The sequence below is a fragment of the Puntigrus tetrazona genome, chromosome 20 (genome assembly GCF_018831695.1).
Source record: "Puntigrus tetrazona isolate hp1 chromosome 20, ASM1883169v1, whole genome shotgun sequence".
NCBI lineage: Eukaryota > Metazoa > Chordata > Actinopteri > Cypriniformes > Cyprinidae > Puntigrus > Puntigrus tetrazona.
In genome coordinates, this window is record NC_056718.1 from 3401637 (window position 1) to 3423555 (window position 21919).

At 36.4% G+C, this 21919-nt stretch overlaps 1 protein-coding gene across 1 annotated transcript; it reads left to right on the forward strand.

The window, feature by feature from the left end:
- The first annotated feature begins 3366 nt into the window (after window positions 1-3366).
- On the forward strand, window positions 3367-19009 carry LOC122324858 (apolipoprotein B-100-like). The gene is made up of 26 exons (XM_043219563.1): window positions 3367-3485; window positions 3752-3790; window positions 4658-4770; window positions 4888-5033; window positions 6014-6158; window positions 6796-6948; window positions 7209-7333; window positions 7441-7526; window positions 7702-8152; window positions 9098-9215; window positions 9295-9441; window positions 9564-9775; window positions 9891-10119; window positions 10284-10463; window positions 10579-10782; window positions 10972-11136; window positions 11278-11483; window positions 11619-11792; window positions 11860-11990; window positions 12121-12322; window positions 12417-12589; window positions 12673-12848; window positions 12933-13048; window positions 13132-13508; window positions 13613-18012; window positions 18158-19009. The coding sequence occupies exons 1-26, from the start codon at window positions 3431-3433 to the stop codon at window positions 18851-18853; spliced, it is 9219 nt and encodes a 3072-aa protein (XP_043075498.1). The 5' UTR covers window positions 3367-3430; the 3' UTR covers window positions 18854-19009.
- The last annotated feature ends 2910 nt before the right edge of the window (window positions 19010-21919 follow it).

Consider the following 21919-nt stretch of genomic DNA (forward strand, 5'->3'; position numbering starts at 1 on the left):
TTTGGCTTAACAGTGCTATAAGCATTGGGTAACAAAGTTAGAGAATAAGTGTACACAGTTAATGAGATTTATTGGGAAATTTGTGTGTGTAGAGAGAAGTTGAGCTGTGAGAAAATTTATAGCCAAAGAGCAGGAGCAGCTTCAAATGTTAAAGGCAAGCATTGGTTAGTGTCTTTAAACAGACAAGGATTTAAAAGCGAAGGAGTAATGATTCAAACTATTTTAAAAGAGCCACTATTTTGGAAAAGGTTGATAACAGACAAGTTTGTTGAAACTGATCAAATGGTAATACAGTTTAGGTTATTTGATCTGTTGCAAGATGTAGCAACAAGTAAGAGGGAGAAAATAGTCCCCATTAAGGTTATAGAACAAAAAGAGAGCTACAATTTAGCAAATCTAGGCACAAGGGTGCAATACAACAATACCCGACTGAATAAGTATTATCCTATACCTCTAGTTAGAATTAGATACAAGAATGATTATAGTATAATCATGTGGGCAATTCCTGAGGAAATTCCGGGGTATTATAATATGGATGAATTACCAATGCCTCTGTACAAACTCAGCAGAAACTGTAGAGGTGAAATGAAAGTGGAAGAATTGCTAACTTTAAAAACGTATTGGACTGTGAGGTATTTTGAAGACATAAAACAAGTAGGGATTGCGCACTGGCAATGTCTGAATCAGACAGTAGACAGCAATGAGAGAAGGAATGATATTAATCAAGGCATTAGTAGACTATTATCTGAACCCATAGAGACTGATATGAATGTATCTGCTGCTGTGACTGTGAATTATAACATTCAAGAAAATGGGTGATGTATGCCTCCACTTCCACTATATTTTATGTTGGCTAAACGGCAGTATTTCCAAGAAAGGGGAAACTTACAGTAGACTAAAAGCCTATGGTCTATAGTGAACAAGAAAGTTACTGAAAAAGTCTTAATTCTAGGAGGTTTCTCAGTAAGCACCTATAGAACCTTAAGATGGATAATATGCAATTTTTGTACGATATTAATCATTGCGACAGGATTATTCCTGTTAATTATTGTGGAGCAAACTGGTCTTGGGAAACTCCTTAGGATGATTTGTGGCAAGATCTGTAGATCTGCTAAAAAATGTAGGAGAGGTGAAAGACAACCCCCTATTAGTAATTTGCATTCAACGCGTCATGTACCTGATAAAATTGGTGTTGTGAAGTCATATCGAGTTACACGCGTTTAGAAGGTTGGACAGAAGAACTCTAACATTGACCAGATCAGACTTGTCTTACAGCAGGATGTCCGACACAGAGGTTGCTGGAAACTTAAATGGACTTGACCATTTCGACTTACTGGTAATCGCTATCTTTTTATATTATCAAGAAATGTATGTTTTATATATATATATATATATATATATATATATATATATATATATATATATATATATACTGCTATTTGGTAACAGTATGTTAACAATAAACTTAAGAAAAAGTAAAATCTGCAATTGATGGAATAAAAATGTTCAGATGTTCAGAAATATACTTTATTTATAGGAACTTAAACAAACAGCAAACGGCCAACTGTTGTCACGATATCAGAGTTACTGGATCACTGTTAGAGAGTACGAATGTATGACTTGTCATCAGGTATTATATATTCAAAAAGCTGGATTTGTTATGGGTGACTTGTGCAAAAATTGCTTTAAGAGAATCAAAACTATTATCTGGTACGGTGATGATGATGAAAGAGAGGAGTACTGTAGAAAAACATTTGACATGTTGAAGTCTGAGTACAGACATATTTCTACAATGTAAAAGTACGTTAAGAGTGCTCCACCCAGAGGTCAGAGATTTATACAATGACTTAAGTGCTTCTAAGGATTGGATAAAAGATGATATGTTACAATATATCAGTTACATGGTAAATATATCAACAATGTTATACGATTGGATTGGCATCACTGGAGATGACAGAATAATCTCCCCAAACACAAGTGTCCGAACAGAGTTTCAAAATAATGAAGGCGGCCTATGGGCAGGGATTCTATCCCAGATCCATCATTTCAACGATTAGTCAAAAGTTAAATGTCTAATCAATGGAAGAGGTCGCACGTTAATTTGTGAAGACTCTAAGAGACATTTAAAATTGGGGAATGCTGTCGCGAAATAAACAATAAGAAAACCAATGAAAGATAAACTCAGACAATATTTAACTATTATGAAATAAAGCACTGAAATTTGGCTAATTGGAGATGTTATAAATAAGAGAATTACTGTAAGCGGAATTATGAGACCTAGAAACAGATGACCTTGGGTTGATCTCTATTTTAACGTATTTCAAGTGAATGTCCTAACAGAAACAGGACAAGTGTATGTCAAACTGAGCAAGTATGACAAAGACTAAATGTGTTATGTTCCATACATAAACTTTAAGATAAGAGAGTAAAGACTACAGCAAACTTCCAAGACTGGAGTGTTGAGGAAAACGGGACAGTTTTAAAATTTCATGTGCATCATAAGTTTAACATAATGCACAAATTAAGGGGGCTGGTTTAACAGAGGGGATGCTTTTTGTCTTTGTTTTGACTAGGCGATATATCTTCCTTCAATTCGAACCCCGAATAAAGGTGACTTGACTTTATTTGACAATAAAGCCAATTTAAAATGTAAGATTTGAGACTCCTGTTGATGACGCATGTTGTTTCCTTCATTTCCATGAGCTCCAGGCCCTGTGCTAATGGTACTGTAGATAATTAAAAGTAGATAATACCGAACACAGTGTATTGGAGATTCTAAATAGTTAAATGTTCTCCGAACTTTTTCACACTGACTTGGTTTTAAAGATAAGGGTTGTAAATTGGGAGGGGGCATGTTGCTTGAAAATAACTCTGATTAGGACATGAATGCGCTGGATAACAACTCTACTGTTGTCTCGTGGAATAATGCAATTAGTGGCCTTTATATTGCATTTGCTTGTCTCAGCAAATTTACACAGTACTTTTGTTGAAATATTTTAGACATATTAAGAATATATAATGATAGTCACCCTTTAGCCCTTTATTACAATTAAAAATTTTAAGATACATTGAAAATTGTGGTACTAGTTTGGTCATTCTCCTCAACAACAACCTTTGGCCTGTGATTGATTTTTCTTTCTTTCACATGAAATCTTACAAAGTAGTCTAAAACCTGTAGTAAGTGTTGGCTAATGCAATCAGTGTGTTCCATCAGTTCCATTGCTGACAGGCAAGTCTTGGGTGGTGTTTATGAAACAGCTTTTGCCTTTGGCCTGCCACACTGGCTAATGGAACTTTGGACCTTGTTACAACCCTAAGTCAACTGAATAGATACTAGTATAAAAGATGCAAGCCAGATGTTCACTGACAGTCTCCATTTGGAGGAAGACTCGCTGTAGTCTCAGGGCGTCTGAGCTTCTTCTGACCCAGGATGGGGAATATGAAGTTCTGCCTATTGCTGCTACTTAGCACTTGCGCTATAGCCCGTGAGTATAAAGTTCTTTAGCATTCTAGTGTATTGATGTGACTTTGTTAATGCATTTCATGCACTGAAATCATTTTATTCATGTTTCTTTATCCTATCTTATCCTTTTTTTCATTAGCTGTTATTTTATGTTTTGTATCGGCTATTAAGTGTGACAGGTTAAATTAGAAATTAAATTTTAAACTAAAATTAGATTTTATTAATTTAATCTTTGATTAATATGCATTTATTTGTTTTGTTTTCATTACATGATGGCTTTCTCACTAGAGCAAGAAAGTGAATCAAATTCTTATCCAGAATGTCACTGTAAGTATTTTTGTTCTTCTTTTTTTATTTCTTATCCTTTGATGAAATCTTATTTTTATTTGAGGTGTCTAGAACTCATGCATGTTAAAGCATCAATTTAATTTATCCTTATCTCTTACCTATTGGACTCACTGTACCTATTGTTGTTGTCACTCACTTTGAACCCTCAATAAATGACGTCATCATTCTTACATGGCCATGTTCTCTTTATCTACAACAGACAGTGCTTGAGTCAAGATATCAGAGTCCATATTTCTTTTTACTGGTCTTGATTAGATAAAACAATATAATTGAATTAAATTTATATATTATTGCTATAATGGATAACACTTTATTTTTATTGTCCACATTCTAACTACACTCAACTAGCAATTATTAGAGTATTAATAGACTAGTATTAGTAGTCCACCACATACAAAATAGTGATTATGAAAAACTTTGCATGTATGTGTCAACTTATTCAACCTAAACCTACCCTAATAGTCTACTCAGAGAATTAGTAACATGTAGTTACATAGTTTATTTGACTTGTTATCCTGAAATAATATGTAAACAAAATATGGCTATTTTGTTATACTTACCTGAAAGATTTGCCTGTAAGAAAATGAGTGAGAATATCTACTTGTGTCTATTTAGTGTGTATTTAGAATATATACAGGATATAGGATATATTCTATACACCTACATACGGTTTGTCCTAGATTTCCGTTAAAAGATTTTTATTGGACAGCACAAAATTTACTGAAAAATATTACTATTTTATTATTATTATTTATATATATATATATATATATATATATATATATATATATATATATATATATATATATATATATATATATTTCAGAATTTTTTTTTCATTTACAGTATCTAAAAGATTTAAAATCTACAAAAAATATACATATCGATATGAAGCTGAGATCCAGAATATGGTTAATGGAACTTCCCCTCTCATGAATGGTCCCAAAATATCCTGCAAGGTAAATTAAAAAATCAACAATTCAGTAAAAATTCAGTTTGTCTGCTTTTCTTGTTGATTTGCTCAGTCATTTAAAAGTCATATAGTCTATAAGTCATTAACACCCTTCATTCCATAGGTTGAAATTGATGTGCCTGTGGCATGTAGCTTTGAGCTCCGTACCAGTGAGTGCTCACTAACTGAGGTGGTCAGAATGGATGCAAATGGGGCGCCCATCTATGCACCTGCTGCTGAGGCCCAAGCTTTTCAAGCAGCCATAGAAAAGTATGTTTCTCTTCCCTTTAGAGAAAATGGATCAAATAATAATGTTAGGTCTGCAAATATGCAAAATGAGCTCGGCCGGTATTGCTAAAGTATACCAACAGCCAATTAAAAATAAAAACTACATAAACTATGCATTGTAAGAGTACAATGGAATTATTAATGGTAACACTTAATAATAACAGCACATTATTTAAGCATTAGTAAACAGTCAATTCATACTTTGTAAAGCATTGTTCCAACATGTAATGGATAAGCAGTTTATAAATTATGCTATAAATATTTTGTTCTTGAGCATATCTATAATTTTAATAATGGCTTTATTATTGATCAATGTATCATTTCTAAATGATTATGTTATTTATTTAGGAGTTGTCAATGTTTCATAAGATCATTTAAAGTGTAAGTAAATAATTAATAAGCTGTTTTAATGTACATTTATAAATCCTATTAATATGACACATGATAATAGTTCATTAATAGTTCAAATTGTTCCTTATGCTAATAAATGCTTTTTTTTACACATTCCTGCTGTTATTCATTATAAGTCATGTAGTTAGAAAGCATGCAGTTGCCATCTGTTTTTCTGGGTTGATCTAAAGTTAGGGCTATTTATACCTTGCAAATTATTTACAAAGGAGATTTAAAGGCTCAGTTATCTTCCAAAAAGGAAAGTTAAACACAACACAGAGAGATGCAGAACGCAGAAATATTTTTGCTAGTTGCAAAAAAAATGAAACTGTACAGTTTACATTGTACTTTTTTTTAAATCTCAAAATAAACACTCATCTGTAATATATATGCCTATAAATCAAGAACAAGGCGTTTATAGTTTTATTTATGGACAATGCTTTATAAAGGATGAACTGACTGTTTAGTAATGTTATTTAATTGATTATAGTGTGTAATTGTTATTAGGTGTTACTGTTATTATAAACTGATTTTAAAATGTGATTCTACAGATATTTCTTCTCATTTGACAGGAATGTACTTAAGTTTGTAGTGGAGGGTGAGACAGGTGTGACACTCTATCCTGAGGGAGATGAAACCAACATTCTGAACTTCAAGAGGGGTATCATCTCTGCACTGATTGTTCCTGTCATGGAGAAGGAGGAGAGCAAAGACATGGTAGATCAACATGCTTTCTTCTTCCTTAAGGCCTTATTCTGAATTCTGAATTGCCCTTTATTGTATGTTGAACTTGTTAGATTAAATTAAGCAATGCTGTTATAGACACACACTTAACAACTAAGCAGATAAGATCTTCAAAGTTAATCTTTACCCAGGCAATCAACTGATAGAAGACTAATTCATATTGCTCTTGCTTAGTGTTGATATTTTATTATTTCAGTTATTACAATGCAATTAATATCCAAATATCCTTCCTGCAACAGAGCACACAATTATCATTACACCATTACTGTACCTACTTGTAATTACCTTAAAGTAGTTTGTCTGTATTTATTAGTAGTAATAAAATCATTGCAATTGACTGTATTAAAAAAAATTGTGGCCATACAACTGCTTATATAAATCCATATATTGCTTGGTAAATTAATGAATCAAAAAATCAAGAATTAATATTTAAAACTGTTTTTTTTAGTTATCAGACGTTTTTTATGTATCTCAGTAGATGTTGCCAGAAAATGTTTTCAACATTTTGTGCTAGTATAATGACTGAAAATAAGCAGTGATACTCCACCCCGCCTCAGTCTAACAAAAAAATTCATTTTTTGAATTGATTTGATAACCTTATTTTATCTAGGTTACTGTCCATGGAATATGTGCCACTGATGTCAAGGTCAACAGCAAAGAAATTATTGCCACTGATGTCACCCTCACTAGAGACCTGTCAGGATGTGATACTTTCAAAACTCAAAGAAGCCACAACAGCCCTCTTGCAATCATCACTGGTTTGGTGAGACAATCACTTTTTTAAAAATATATTGCACCCTCTGATGGATGAAGCTTGAAATACTGCTTCTTTAAAATTCAGTTCTGTTATATTAATTATCATTAATGCAATTTGCTAATGGCTGTATGTTTCATTAAACAGGTGATGATTAAGTAAACAAAAATGACGAAAGCATGATATCATACAGACTGAGCCAACTATAGGTGAAAAAATATTTTAAAGAAACAGATAATGTATTAAAACATACATTTATTTGTCAACAGCAATACCCTCTGTCTAAGTTGATTGGCAGTACCCAGACCTGTAACTATAAGTTTGACAACCAGAAGAATCACTTGACCTCTGCCATGTGCACAGAGAAGCACATATTTCTTCCTTTCTCTTACCAGTAAGTGACACTGAAATCATATCACTTGCTAAGTTTCCTAATTATATGTGTGCATAAATGGAACATCATATTCTAATTTATTCATATGCATTTAATTTTCTTTGCAGAAATATGTATGGTATCTCTTCTCTTGTTAAACAAGTCCTAACTCTTGAGGGAACCAGCAAGATTAATGACAGAGTTTTTGATTATCGTGAGTGTTAACAGTTTAAGTGTTATGTCTTAAGTAGATTTGAGAACTCTGAATTTAAATAGTTTGCATAAAAATGAAAGAACTGTTTGAAATAGGCTGACTTTAGGCTGACGTTTTCCTTGGTTGTGACTATGTAGCCGTTCACTCACATATCATCCTGTACTCCATAATACAGGTTCTTCCAACTCCAAACACTTGGCTTTAGAGGCAATGGAGGATAAAGCCCAAGCCCAGACCTCTGAGGCTCTGCTGTTCATCTTCAGAGAGCTAAAATCCATGAAAGAAAAACCAAATCGGCAGCTTAGGGCCAGGACTTTCCAGAATTTGGTGTCTGAACTCCGTGGACTCGAGCATGAGGTTCTACAGCAGAACATAATTCAGATGGTAGAAGAGGACAATTTTTTGACCTGGCAGGCCCTGATTCAGTGTGGCACCCCAGAGTGTGGCAGTGCCATGTTCAGTATTATGAAGACCTTTGATGCTGATGCCATTGAGGTAGATGCTGCTGTCTATGCTCTAGGAATGATGCTCAGACCTAGTGGCCTCTTGGTGAAAGACATACTGGAGTTTGCGCAGATGAGGAAGAGCAAGCCAATAATGTATGCTCTCAGCAATGTTGTAAGGAGGTACGCACATTTTTTCCATTTCTAGACTGCTTAAGTTCTTTCAATTCTCTTTTGAAAAAAAAACAGCATAGAATAGCTTGAATTTTTTAGCTTGTCAACATGGTTTGTGAAGACAGTGATTTGTAGGGTATGTCTAACGAAGCACCAAAGTAATCATGCTTTGTAAGACATCAACACTGTATCCAAAGCACAACATATACTGGTGATCAGTTATGCTATTTTTCTTTAGCTAAAGTATTTGTCAGTATATTTCCACTCAGTGGCATAACTTAGTCACAACGGGTCCCCCTGGGCTTTACCGATGAAGCATATACAGACACACAGCACTTGTAGAAAATTAAATTAAATTGAACCATTTTCATTTAGTGCATCTCTCTTTAACACACACTCTCTAGTTCATGGTAACCACATTCCTCTCTGAGAGGCAAGAAAGAGCAACCTCTCGCGGACCTCGCAGCACGCATGGTTGGATGTACCTATAAGGAAGAAACATTCCAATTCAATAATATATTTGTTGGTCTGTGTTAAATAACAGGCAATCTATCACTGAAATGTGTTATGGCAAGCGCTCGTTGCCACTGTTTTCAGTTCTCTATTGGCTCTCGTGTACAATGCACGCGCCTTCACATAGACAGTCGAGTGCTTCATTGTAGTAAAAACACAAAATAAAATGCACACAAAAGTGTCCTTGCTCTTGATATATAATCACTTTAATGCACACCACTTTGGATTTAATAAGAAAAAAACTATACAAAGGTGGATTAAAGCCAGCAGCCTCAGAAGTGCTTGACAAAAGTTCTACCAGTAGACCACTACAGCACACAAATACATGTTGCAAATTTATGGATTTATATATATATATATATATATATATATATATATATATATATATATATATATATATATATATATATATATATATAGTAACTGAATATATCTCTTCAGGCACTTCCAAGCTGAGGGTCAGCTCACCTCTGAAATCCTTGAGGTGTCTAACTTTATTACATCCATTCTTGGAGCTGACTGTGCTGGCGAAAAAGATCTGACCTACTTGACTTTAAGGGTGTGTGTTTTAACATCTATATTTTAAACATTTTCACACTGGGAAAACAACTAATCTTATAATAATATGCCCTGATTAGGTACTTGGAAACATGGGCGAGGCTATGGAAGCAGCTGATCATAACATAAAGACCACTCTGCTTAAGTGTATGAGACAGCCTGCCACTACCCTATCAGTACAGATGTCTGCCATCCAGGCTTTCAGACGAATAACTGTGACTCCTGATGTAAGTGTTGCATTTTTTGTTAAACAATTTGTATTTCTTTAGATTTAAATGTGTCATATGCATTAAATTATTCTACTAAGAAAACAATTGCCCACTCCAATCTTTTTTTTTTAAATGTTCAGGTCCGTTCCAACATTCAGAGAGTGGCCCTTTATGCGAAAGGTGCTGTTCAAAAGAGACTTGCTGCTTATCTTATCTTAATGAAGAAGCCAGAGGCAAGTGACCTGGAGGTTGTGAGAAAGATCCTTACCCAGGACCAGAATGTTCAAGTCAAGTCTTTTGTGGTTTCTCATGTCTACAACATTATTCATTCCAGGGATCCTGAAATTAAAGAGTAAGTTACTCAGTTTGTCAGTTTTCTCCAGACTGTTTGCATCAAATGCTTTTTATCATTTATTTTGCTTTTTCACTAGTATAAAACTTAAACACTATAACTTTTTTCTTCCAAGGTTGGGCAAAACAATAGTCAAGGTCATACAGGATGATGAGGTGCTTACCCACTCAAACTATACTCAGCTCTCTCGTAACTATAAGATGGATTTATTTATGCCAGGCAAGGATGTCATGGGCTCCAGTACGCAGGGAAGCATCATCTTTGATCCCAGCAGCCAGTTGCCCAGAGAAGTTATGCTTGAGACAACCCTGAAAGCCTTCGGTTACAACCTTGACTTCATTGAGGTTGGAATTTTGTACTTTTATTTAATTAATTGTAAAACTTAATTGTTACATGATATAATTATTTATTATTGCTTGTACTTACACTTGATTTTTATGAACTTGTTGCATTTAAGTTGAATATGACTTTTAGAACTTATTTATTTATTTATCTTGTGGTCACCAAGTTTGGCATGGAGGGCAAAGGATTTGAGCCAACTGTTGAGACTCTCTTTGGAAGCAATGGATTCTTCCCTGATTCAATTTCCAAGGCAATGTACTGGGTTGGGGACAAAATGCCAAATAAAATCAATGAAGTTCTGCAAGAATGGGTTGAACCCCTGAGAACAGAAAAAACTAAAAGACAGGTACTGATATCTATTGCTTATTGGAAACATAGCAATGTGATCATTCATAGGATTACATTTTTCATGCAATGCATGTATCCAAGTCTAGATAATATCAGAATCTTCTCTTTGCCAGGTTCCTGAGAATATTATTAGGGAAATGGTGCGGAATTTCAACAAGCTTGCAAAGGATCTATACAACCAGGACTCCCCAGAGGCTATTGCTTACTTAAAGATCATGGGGAATGAGTTGGGATACATCAAGAGCGCCAATGACATATCAGCTGTTGTTGACAGGATGACCACATATATTCAGGCCTTCAAGAACTTTCCTGCTTGGGTATGAATATACAATATGCTGTATTTTACATAAAACATATCTATATTACTTATATCATATATCAGACAACACTGGATTAATTTATGCAGTATTTTTTGCTATCTGCTTTTGCTAGCACAAGATTCTAGAAAGAAAAGTTGTTTTTGAGGCATTCTAAATTTAAAATTCTACATATTTCTGTTTCTATAGATTACAAAGGCCTTGATGTCTGTAGATCAGAACATCTTTGCTCACTACATCTTTATGGATAATGAGTTTTTCCTTCCAACTGCCTCTGGATTTCCCCTTAAGTTTGCTTTGTCTGGGACCTTTGCACCAGGTTTTGAGGGTGGTCTGCGTATTGAACCTGGCAGGGTATTAAATATTGCCCTTGATTACTTTTTGTTCAGTATCCAGATTATGTACAAAAAAATTTGAACAAATTATTTTCATAATTTGTTTAATTGTCATGTTTATGTAATGTATCCCTGTTTAATTTTTTTTTTTTTTTTACAGGGTGTACTAACTTTTTCACCCTCCATGTCAGTTGAATTTGTTACCCGAATGGGAGTCCACATCCCAAAATTTGTTGTTTCTGCTGTGGAAATGCAAACTAATATGTTCCATGAGAGCTCTTTTAATGCCAAGATGACTAATAACAATGGCCTAATAAAGCTGTCAATCCTGCCACCCAAGAACACTATGGAACTCTTCAGAATCAGGTAGCTTTATGCTACAGTGTGTGGTTGACATTATTATTTTTTTAATTTATGCTTTTTATACTGTTAAAGAAAAAAAGAATGTCAGCTGTTTAATAGAAACATAATGGGAAACATTTCATCATTATTCACAAACAGCAACAAGTTAGTAATGGTGGCCAAACCCCTGGTCACACTTGATCCTGAGACAGGCGACAGAACTCCCATAATGAACTGCAGCCCCCTTTTTTCTGGAATCAATTACTGCACCACTATACTCAACTCTAAAGCCGAGAGAAATTATCCATACTTTCCTCTCAATGGAGAGTCCAGGTAAGAAAAAAACCTAAAGAAACATTTATTTTTTTCTACGTGTACTTAAATTATTATGTATCCACAGTTTTGTTTTGGGTATCCAACCTACTGGTGACATCACTGAGTATACTGCAGCCTTTGCCTATGAACTCTTGAATGAGGGCAAGGAAGGCCGCCAAAAGGTTGATTCTCTAAAAATGATTTTGAAAGCAGAAGGCATGTATACTTCACTTACAGTGAATTTGAATTTATGACCACTCTGTTATAATATAACAACATTCCTAAGAAGTATTTGATGCTGAGGGTTTTAGGGATAACTTTTTTTCCCCTCTTTTCTTAACATAAGGTACTAAGGCCAAGGAGGTGACTGCCACTATTAAGTACAACAGGAACAAGACTATTCTAATGACCAGCATTGAAATTCCTGACTATGATATTGAGGCTGGAATCAAAGTTGGAGTCTTTGACAGCTTTGCTAAAGGAAAGAAGATCACCATTGATTTCTCCAACAAAAATATTAACCAGTTTTCTCTCATTGGCCGTGCAAAGTAAGTAGAGATAATAGAAATAGAAATAACTTTTTGAAACACTTGACAATGGGCAGGTTTCTTCATCTAAAAGGCATGTTTCTGCAAATAACAGACTTGAGACCATGAAAGATGGCTTGCTGGAAACTCAGTTGATTATGCCCTCACTCAACACTGAGGCCACTCTTACTGCTACCATGAACTCTGCTGAAGATTTGACTCTGGAACTCAAGAGTAACATCAAGCTCCCAGATACCAACTCTGTGCAGAAGATTACCTTAAAATATGGTATTGAATACTTTTTGTGTCATCATGCTATTAAGGGTCCAATGTTAAATATAACAAAATTATTTTTTTTGTTTTTAAAATAGCTAAAGATGAGCTGAAGATTGAGATGAAGTCTGATATGGATTCAGAGATCCAAAAGCTGATGCCTAACACAGAACCTCTTCAGAGTCACATATATCAGGCCTTTGATAATATCATGGAACATAAAGTTGTAAAGACCGACATGAAATTACGTCACATTTACGCAAAACTCTGGCAGGTATGATTGTATAAAATTTAAAACAGCTTTTATCATAGACATGAAAACTATTTGGACCATAACCAATGTTTATTGACATGATAGGCTTACCTTATTTGGATGGATAAAATTGCTTCTGATGTGCCCTACCTTCAGACACTTAGAAAGAGCATTCCAGAACTGGTTATTCCATCTTTTCCTGAGAGGGTGTTTATGAACATGTAAGATTAATGGTAATGTTTTAAATACCAATTGCAAATGTGCTTATCCATTCAACTTGAAATAAATTGTGTTCTGTGTGCAGAGAGAGCATTTTCAAATACAAGTTCAACAAAGATCATGTCACCCTCACCATACCTTTACCTCTTGGTGGAAAATCCTCTGAGGACCTGAGAATCCCTCCCACCATGATCACCCCAGACTTAGTTATGCCACAAATTAGTGGCATAATTCTGCCCTCTAAAACGTTCAATCTACCAACATTCTCCATTCCTTCTAGTTATGACCTCTCAATGCCTCTTCTAGGAATGGTAGAGGTATCAGCAAAAGTGAACACTAACTTGTATGATATAGAGGCAGTTTTTTCTGGTGGCAACAACACTGTCAATGAGCCCAGCTACATTACAAGCTACAAAGTAGTTGCAAAAAGTCCTGTGGAACTTCTTGCTTTTACTGTGGAAGGTAAACATACACATACATGCAGTATACATGATGTATAATTTTTGTTTGATATTGGTGATATTTTTTGTCATTTTTAGAATAATGACCATATTTGTTATATGCAGGATCTGCCCAAATGGCTGACATTACAGAGGACATTGCAAAGTTCGACATAATTTCTTCCCTGAAACATAAGCTCATAGATGCACGCTTCAGTCTAATGGAAACAGTCAAAATCACAGATGAAGTGAAAGCAACAGGAAATTACCAGATAGAAGCCTTGAGCCCTCTGGGTTTGCAAATGTCACTAAAATACACAACCAAGGCATCAGTTTCTTCTGAAATTACAGGCGATGGCAGTTTAGATGGATCACTAAAAGTAGGATCAATGTCTGCTACAACTACTGCCACACAAAAATTTTTACTTCAACCCAAATCTAGAGAGGGAAGAGCGGAATCTACTTTCAGTTTAAACTGTTCCAATTTCCAAATACTAAACAAGATGAAAGCTACAGCGGCCAATGGAGAACTTTCATTTGAGTTGAACACTGACATAGAGAATGACCCAGTCCACCACACCACCAAGTTCAACATTGAACTCAAGGAAGCTAGGTTTACCATTAAGTCCGATGCTGTCACCAGAGCTTATGAGACCAAGTTTCAAAATCAGGTAGATTTTTCTGCAACTATGAAGGAGATCACTATCAGGATTGAGTCCCAGGTTGATGACAACACAAAACAAGCTTTCTCCCAGCTTACTGGGTCTCTAAGCAGCCAGGGACTGGAGCTCAACAGTGATGCCACAATCAACTTTGCTGCCAACCATGCCTCTAATAAAGGCACACTGTCATTCACCAAAGATGGTCTGACCACTAGCTGCACCACTAATGCTCAGATCAGCTATGTGACCTTTGAAAACATTTTCCATTGTGTAATAACAAATACAGGTGCTACAGTGTCTGTCTCCAGCAAGGGATCAGTCAGTGAGAACAGCGCTGAACTCAAGGTTGAAGGAAGACTTGCAAGTTCAGAAGTATATCTAAACAGCATGTACAATGGTGACATTTTCAATGCCAACACCAGAAACATTATCACTCTCAAGCTGAATGAAGATGGTTTAAACTTCTCCAACAAATTAATTGCATCATTTCAAGATATTAAAATAGAAAACACAGACTCACTGATAGTTACCCTCAAATCCTTTGCCATGCATTCTGAATCCAACAGCTTCCTGAATGAGAACAACCACTACACGCATAACATTGCCGTTGACATACATGAATTCACAGCATCTTTAAAGGCTGAAAATGATCTTAAAGTAATTGGCATCATCTTCAGCAATGAGGCCCAGATGAAGGCAGACCCCTACAAGATGGAAGTTATTGGAACTCTGAAGGGAATATTTGGTGAGGATCAACTGAGACATGCATATGAGATCACATATGCTGACCAGACAGCCACTGCAAAGTGCAGCACCAATGGAAACCTCTTGGGCAGTCAAATCACTCAAAACTCAGAATTTGAGATTATTGGTTTTTCTATAAAGCTCAGCAATGAAGTGCACTTCATCTCTCCCTCTCTCCAACTGGAAAGCAACATCTTAACTAAAGTAGAACCTTTCATTGTGAATGTTGAGAACTCGTTTAACTCTGATGGAACACTTAACCTGTATGGGAAACACAGTGGCCAGGTAAAAAGCATGCTGCTCCTTCAAGCTGAACCTATGTCTTGCTCATACAAGCATGAATGGAAGGCCTCAACTTCTCACCAGCTGAACAATGGAAACTCCATTAAAACGAACTTCCAGCATAAAATAACCAGCACTATCACTCCTCAGCAGCAAAAGTTTAACTTCAATATGGAGTCTATGCTGAATGACCACACATTTGACCACTCCTTGAAAATATTCAACACTCTAAATAACATGGGTATTGCACTAAAAGGTACTGTGTCCACCAACCTTTTAAACAAAGCCAATGACAATCAAGAATTTGGCATCACAAGTGCACTGAAATATGAAAAGAACAATGATAGTCATTTTATTTATCTGCCTTTCATTGATAAAATTCCTTTTCTCATAGAGGAGGTCAAAATTACAATGCTCACCATTAAAGATCATAGCATTGGCCTGCTTGATGGAACTGATTCTATATATGACATTACAGCCACTTTTAAAAGGAAAGTAAATGAACTTTCCCAAGTAATTGTACATTTTGATGTGGACATGTTTTTCAATGATGCAAAACTTTTTGCCTCTGATATGAAAGCTGTAGTAATGGAAATGTTCAAAAACCTCCAACCCATGAGGGACTTCATTGACAATTTGGAGCAAAAAACTGGCATTATCACCAAGATAAATGAAATACTCAACATAGTTGATGAGATTTTGGCAGAATATGAGATTGAAGCAATAGTTGAGAAAATCATTGATGATGCTGTGAATTTAATGAAAAAATATGAACTAAGGCAAACCATGAAATCAGCTGCAAGTTCTTTAAACTCTCTTGACCTAAAACCAGTATTTGATAGAATCTTAAAACAAATGAATGAGCTGACAAAATTACTAAATAACAAAGTCAAAGAAATGATGGCTTATGATTTTGACACTTTGGCTGATGAAGCAAAGCAGATGGTCACTGACCTCATTAGGGTTCCCTGCTTTGGAATGCTGCACGGTGAGATTGAAATCAAGTCCTCGGAGCACACTCTGAAGACCAGTGCTGAACTTAATAATGCAACAGACAGATTGACTATTAACCTTAATTCTCAGTTCCAGACTCCTATTGATCTCTTGGCGTACACCTTTGATGCCACTGCTCACCTTAGCAACCCCAGAATGAAAGAGCTGTCTCTGATTGAGACAGTGAAAGCAAATCACATGGCTTTCACTCTTGATCATGAGGGATTCATGTCAATCAATGGCCCTATTGCCCAGGTATCTTCCAAGACCACAGCTAAGTCAACAACAGAACCATACAGTGCTGACTTAGTGAACAATGCATTTCTGAGCACAGAGAATGGCTTCTCAGGTACTTTGGAGACCTCTTACATCCACAGCGTGAACATGCCAGTGGCCAACATCTTCAGTGAAGCCACAATGACTCAAAAAGCTGCTGCTCAGCTGGAATCTGGAATAATCATCCTTACCCTTGTAAATAATGGCAAAGGAATATTGTCTGTCTTTGATTATTCTGATGAAGGAACCCATAAGAGTAACTTGAAGATTCTGATGGATGTGGAGTCCATAAAACTGACTTTTGATGGTGACACTGACAGCGGTCTTCACAAGATGAAGCAGAAGGTTGATGCTGAGACTAGGGGTTTGACTCAAATCAAGTTTAATGTGCATGCAGAGACAGAAACCCCTTTCGTCAAGAGAAGTATTGCAGCAGTGAAAGGACAGATTTGTTTGAAGGAACCCATGTTTGAGCTGAGTGGATCTCACGATGCTGAAATGATCGGCAAAGTTGAAGGCACCATTACCAACTCAGTTAACTTCAAGGCTGTGCCTTTTGAAATTATCTTTGACACCAAGAACAAGAAAAGCATTAAAATAATGCTTCCATTTAGATTGTCCAGTAAAATTGATTTGCAGAACGATATGGCTTTAACTCTGAATCCTTCTGTGCAGCAGACCAGCTGGGCCAGTCTTGCTAGGTTCAATCAATATAAGTATTCTCATTATATTAGCATGGCTAATGGTGAGAAGGAAATTCAGTTCTCTGCATCAGTCAATGGTGAGGCTGACTTTAATGTGCTGACTTTGCCGATCAACATTCCTAAATTGACTGTTCCATTCCTTAACAAAGGAACACCATATGTAGAGAAATTTTCTTTATGGGAAGACACAGGCCTTAAACAATTATTGATCACACCTCAGCAGACCTTTGATGTGGATGCAAAGTTTAAGTATGTGAAGAACCCTGAGATGTTCAACATGCAACCAGTCCTCAATTCTATTATAATACCCATTTTCACAACTGCCAAAATCACATCTGATACATATGATTGTTCTTATTTTGCCAAAATCACTCTTCCCAGTATTAAGGAATCAATTATGATCCCTGTCATGGGAGATTTGAGCTATGACTTCTCTGTGAAAACAGCTATGATCATTATAAATACCAAGGCTGAGATCCTTAATAAAAATGGAATTGATGCCCAGTTTGAAACTCAGGTTAGCTCTGAGTTTAACATACTCAATGGCAAAACCAGTGGCTCTGTCACCTTCAACATAAATTCGGGGATGAAATTGTTTACCAATTTGATTGTGGAGCATAAACATTTTGAAAACAATTATAATTTAGTTTTTGAGACCAACACAGAAGTATCAAAGACTGTTATTTCAAATATTGCAAAAGTAAATCTTCCAGAGGTGAAATTTATACTTTACCAAAATTTAACTGGAAATACAGAAGAAGGTCTTACTGTTTCAGTATCATCCCCATCTGCTGGACTCCTGGGTCTTCAGCTGCAGAGCAAGAGCTTATCCCACCACACAGGAAGACTTTTTGGTGCAAACCCAGTAAGAATTAAAAATATATATATTAAAATAATAAATGTATTAATTACACATTTTGTGTATCTTATATATCAATTTATATAAAAATACTTTTAATGTTCAATATACAAGTAGGTATATTACTAACATTATCTATTTTTTATTACAGTCTGAAGATGATGTGGACATTCTAAAGGTTGACGTTGCAATAAAGGACCCAAACAAACTAAACTTCCAGATGCAGTGGAACAAGGAGCTCCCTGGTCAAATTATTTTCTGGCTTAAGACGAAAGTTGCATCATTAAAGGATTTGAAAGACACAGTAACATATTTCATCACTGCACTTTACAATGACATCAGCAATAAGTACAATAAGCTAGAAAGAACTATTGATCACTGTCTAAAAGAACTGCCTGGAATCCTGAAATTAAGTGTGGAGAAGGCAAAGGAGCATGTTAGCTCTATCAAATTTCAAAATCTGAGCAAGCTCTCATCCTGGATCAGTAAAGTATTCTCTGATGCTGTCAACTCCAACATTCTGAATGAAGTAGCTGAGCAGGCTGAGAAGACCAAGATAATTATTGAAGACTACTGTAAAACTGTCAAAGCCCAGGCCCATGATATTTTTGCTGAGATGACCCTTGAACAACTGATTGAAGATACCCAAGCTTGGATTGAATCTACTGTGACCCATCTTGAAGTTCTCATGAACAAAATTATTGAGACCCTCAAGGATACCAAAAATATTCAGTATTACATAACACTGAATGACACAGAATTGAATATTGACATTACTATTTTATTCATAAAAGATTTAATCAGCAGAATGAGTTCACATCCTTGTACCAAGACAATAAGTAGCTAAACAAGAAATTAATATTATTGTTATGCTCACAAAATACAAGCTGCTGTGTAAGTAACTAATTTAGAAGTGTTCTGTAAAGAAAATAACTGAATGTTATGATACTGTATTTAACAAGCAATGTTAAAGTACCAATAAAAAAAAAACATTTTTACTGCATAAGGTGCTATTTGTATTTGTAACGAGCTATCTCTGCTTATACTTTAGACACTTGCAACAATATACAGATTAACAATGCAGATGCAAACATAAACAGAAAAGCAAATTAACAAAACTATTATAAAAATGTATAATTTATACCCTTAGTCTTATCTTAAGCACCAACTGTAATGTTGGGGTGAACTGAAACATGAAGGACAGCAGGAGGAAATTACATGTAGTTAAATAATAATAAATGAACATGCAAGAAATTAAAAACTCAAGAATAATAAGAAACAAATAAATAGCAATCAGGGGAAAATACAAATGGGAGCAAGAAAAATAATAACATTACACTAAATGTACATATACAAAACAAGTACTAAACTAAAAGAACAAAGAAGTATAGTGGGGTGGTAGTAATTTACAGCCCCGACAGAGGGAAAGCAGGAGAGGATTATGATTTGGAAGAGGGCCTGGAGATTTCGCCCACATGACGTCTTAGAGGACATAGAAATCAACACAATGGATACATTTACATTTACATTTAGTCATTTAGCAGACGCTTTTATCCAAAGCGACGTACAAATGGGGTAGGCAATAGAAGCAATTTATATCAACAAAAGGGCAGCAGTGCATAACTGCTCTGAGTGGGGTCTTGGCTTACCTAACGCAGACACAAGTCTTTTTTTTTTTTTTTTTTTTTTTTTTTTTTTTGTTTAAAGAAAGTATAGGAAAGAACAAGATAGGAAAGAGCAGGAGAAGAAGAAGAAAGTGCTAGCGATGTTGGGTCAAGTGTAAACGAAGTTTTGAGTTGGTTTTTGAAGATTGCTAGTGACTCTGCTGCCCTAGTGGCAACGGGCAGATCGTTCCACCAGCGAGGAACAGACCAGGTGAAGGTGCGCAAGAGTGATTTTGCACCTTTTTGCGATGGCACTGCAAGACGCCTTTCGTTTGCAGAGCGTAGGCACCTGGAGGGAGCACATGATTTAATTAGTGAGTGTAAGTACAAGGGAGCGATGTGATTGTCCTGTAGGCCAGCATCAGGGATTTGAATTTGATGCGGGCATCTATAGGAAGCCAGTGGAAACTAATGAAGAGGGGCGTGAAGTGGGCCCTCCTTGGTTCGTTGAAGACCACCCTTGTCGCTGCATTCTGGGGCATTTTCTTTAGAGATAGCTCCCTAATTATAATATGTGTAAGGAGCAAAATCAAAATCCTGTAATTTAATAAGACTAATCTGAGAAGGGATATCCAAAGCAACAAAATGACTTCGAAAAGAGAGTAAACAACACCCCTGTTTTTTGTCATCTCTCCCTTTTGATTTACGACACCCTCCTCACCTCTGCTCTTCCTGCTTCTGCTCAAAAGAGCTGGCTTAAGGTTCATTAAGAATAAGGCGTTATATGTCATGTGCCTTGTAAACCTATTGTTCCTCAATTTCATGTTCTCATTTGAAAGGTCTCAGTGCGATTGGTAAATTGGTCTCAATTTCACAGTAATCACTTATATTATGGAAAAGATTAAGAACTTGGTAGAACTGTCTTCTGTGGAAAAGGGGGTGTGCTCCTTTGGGTCTCTAAAAGTGTTCCAGCCAGGTGTGACCCTGGAGCATGGGAACCTAAACACCAAAAGGTTTTTACAACTCAATTTGGGATCTCTTTGGGATCTCCATACACCACACTATGTACTTTCTCAAGACCAGGTATAATGACCTTTTATGTTTTTTGTTTTTTTTTTGTTTATGTACTGCTGATCAGTTGTGCAAATGTTTATGAATTTAACCAATTTGGAACATATTCTTGCCTGGCAAAATAAACGTAATCTTGGTTAACTTATAATATTGTCTGAAATCTTTATTCTAGTAGGTTAGCGACTTCTGTGGTTTTCCACATTGTTGGCGTGCTAGGGTGAGTCAGATCAATGATCAATGGACGGAGCCGGAGGCATGTTCTTGAGATCTTGATTTCTGGTCACCAAACTGGCTTAGCATGGTCAGAAAATCATCAGACGTCAGAAAATTATGTAAAGGTCAGAAAGAAAATTGAAAAAGCAAAAGATTAATAAATATAAGTGATTTTTAAAGAAACGCAAGGAAAAGACTGAACGCGCTTTAACCTTTGACCAGGGCCTCTGGATTCTGTTCTTCGGGAAAGGGGGGACCCTTACATATGTAACACAAGAAAATTCAGGTATGTCCCTTATTGCTCTCATACAAACAGAGAAAACATTTAAATATTGAAAAAAAAATGCTAAAAGTCCCAACTGTGTCCCGGTGCAGGTTCCCCTGTGGAAGGCCACAGCCAAATCCATCGCCCACAAGCTTTTCCTGCTGTTTAGCTGAGTCGGCATACCCAGGGAGATCCTGACCGATCAGGGAACCCCCTTCATGTCCCGGTTATTGGCTGACCTCTGCCAGCTGCTAGGGGGGTGAAACAGTTGAGGATGACAGTCTACCATTCCCAAATTGATCCTTGGTCTGGGGAGGAGGGTTAACCAGACCTTAAAACAAATGTTAAGGGGAGTGGCCACCGAGGACAGACGTGACTGGGACTTCATGTTACCATATGTACTTTACTGTACCATATGAGGCATCCAGGAAGTCCTCCAGACCTCAACTGGCTTCACCCCCTTCAAGCTCCTCTTCAGCCAAGGAAGCCTGAGAGCAGCAGCCGGCAGACCATCACACCGTAATCGAGCACGTGAGGGAGATAAGGGACCGAATCGATCAGGTAATTAACCATTAGTCAGGAGCTGGTACTACCTTTAGGGCCAGAGGTTCACCCTGGTAACCGACCATGCACCCCTACAGTGGATGGCCCGAGCCAAGGACATGGGGGGTGTCAAGCATCCCGAGTATTGATCAGCATCGCCCTGGCAACCAATGCCGTGCACCTGGCAGCACTCATCACAGGCCGATTGGTCACACCT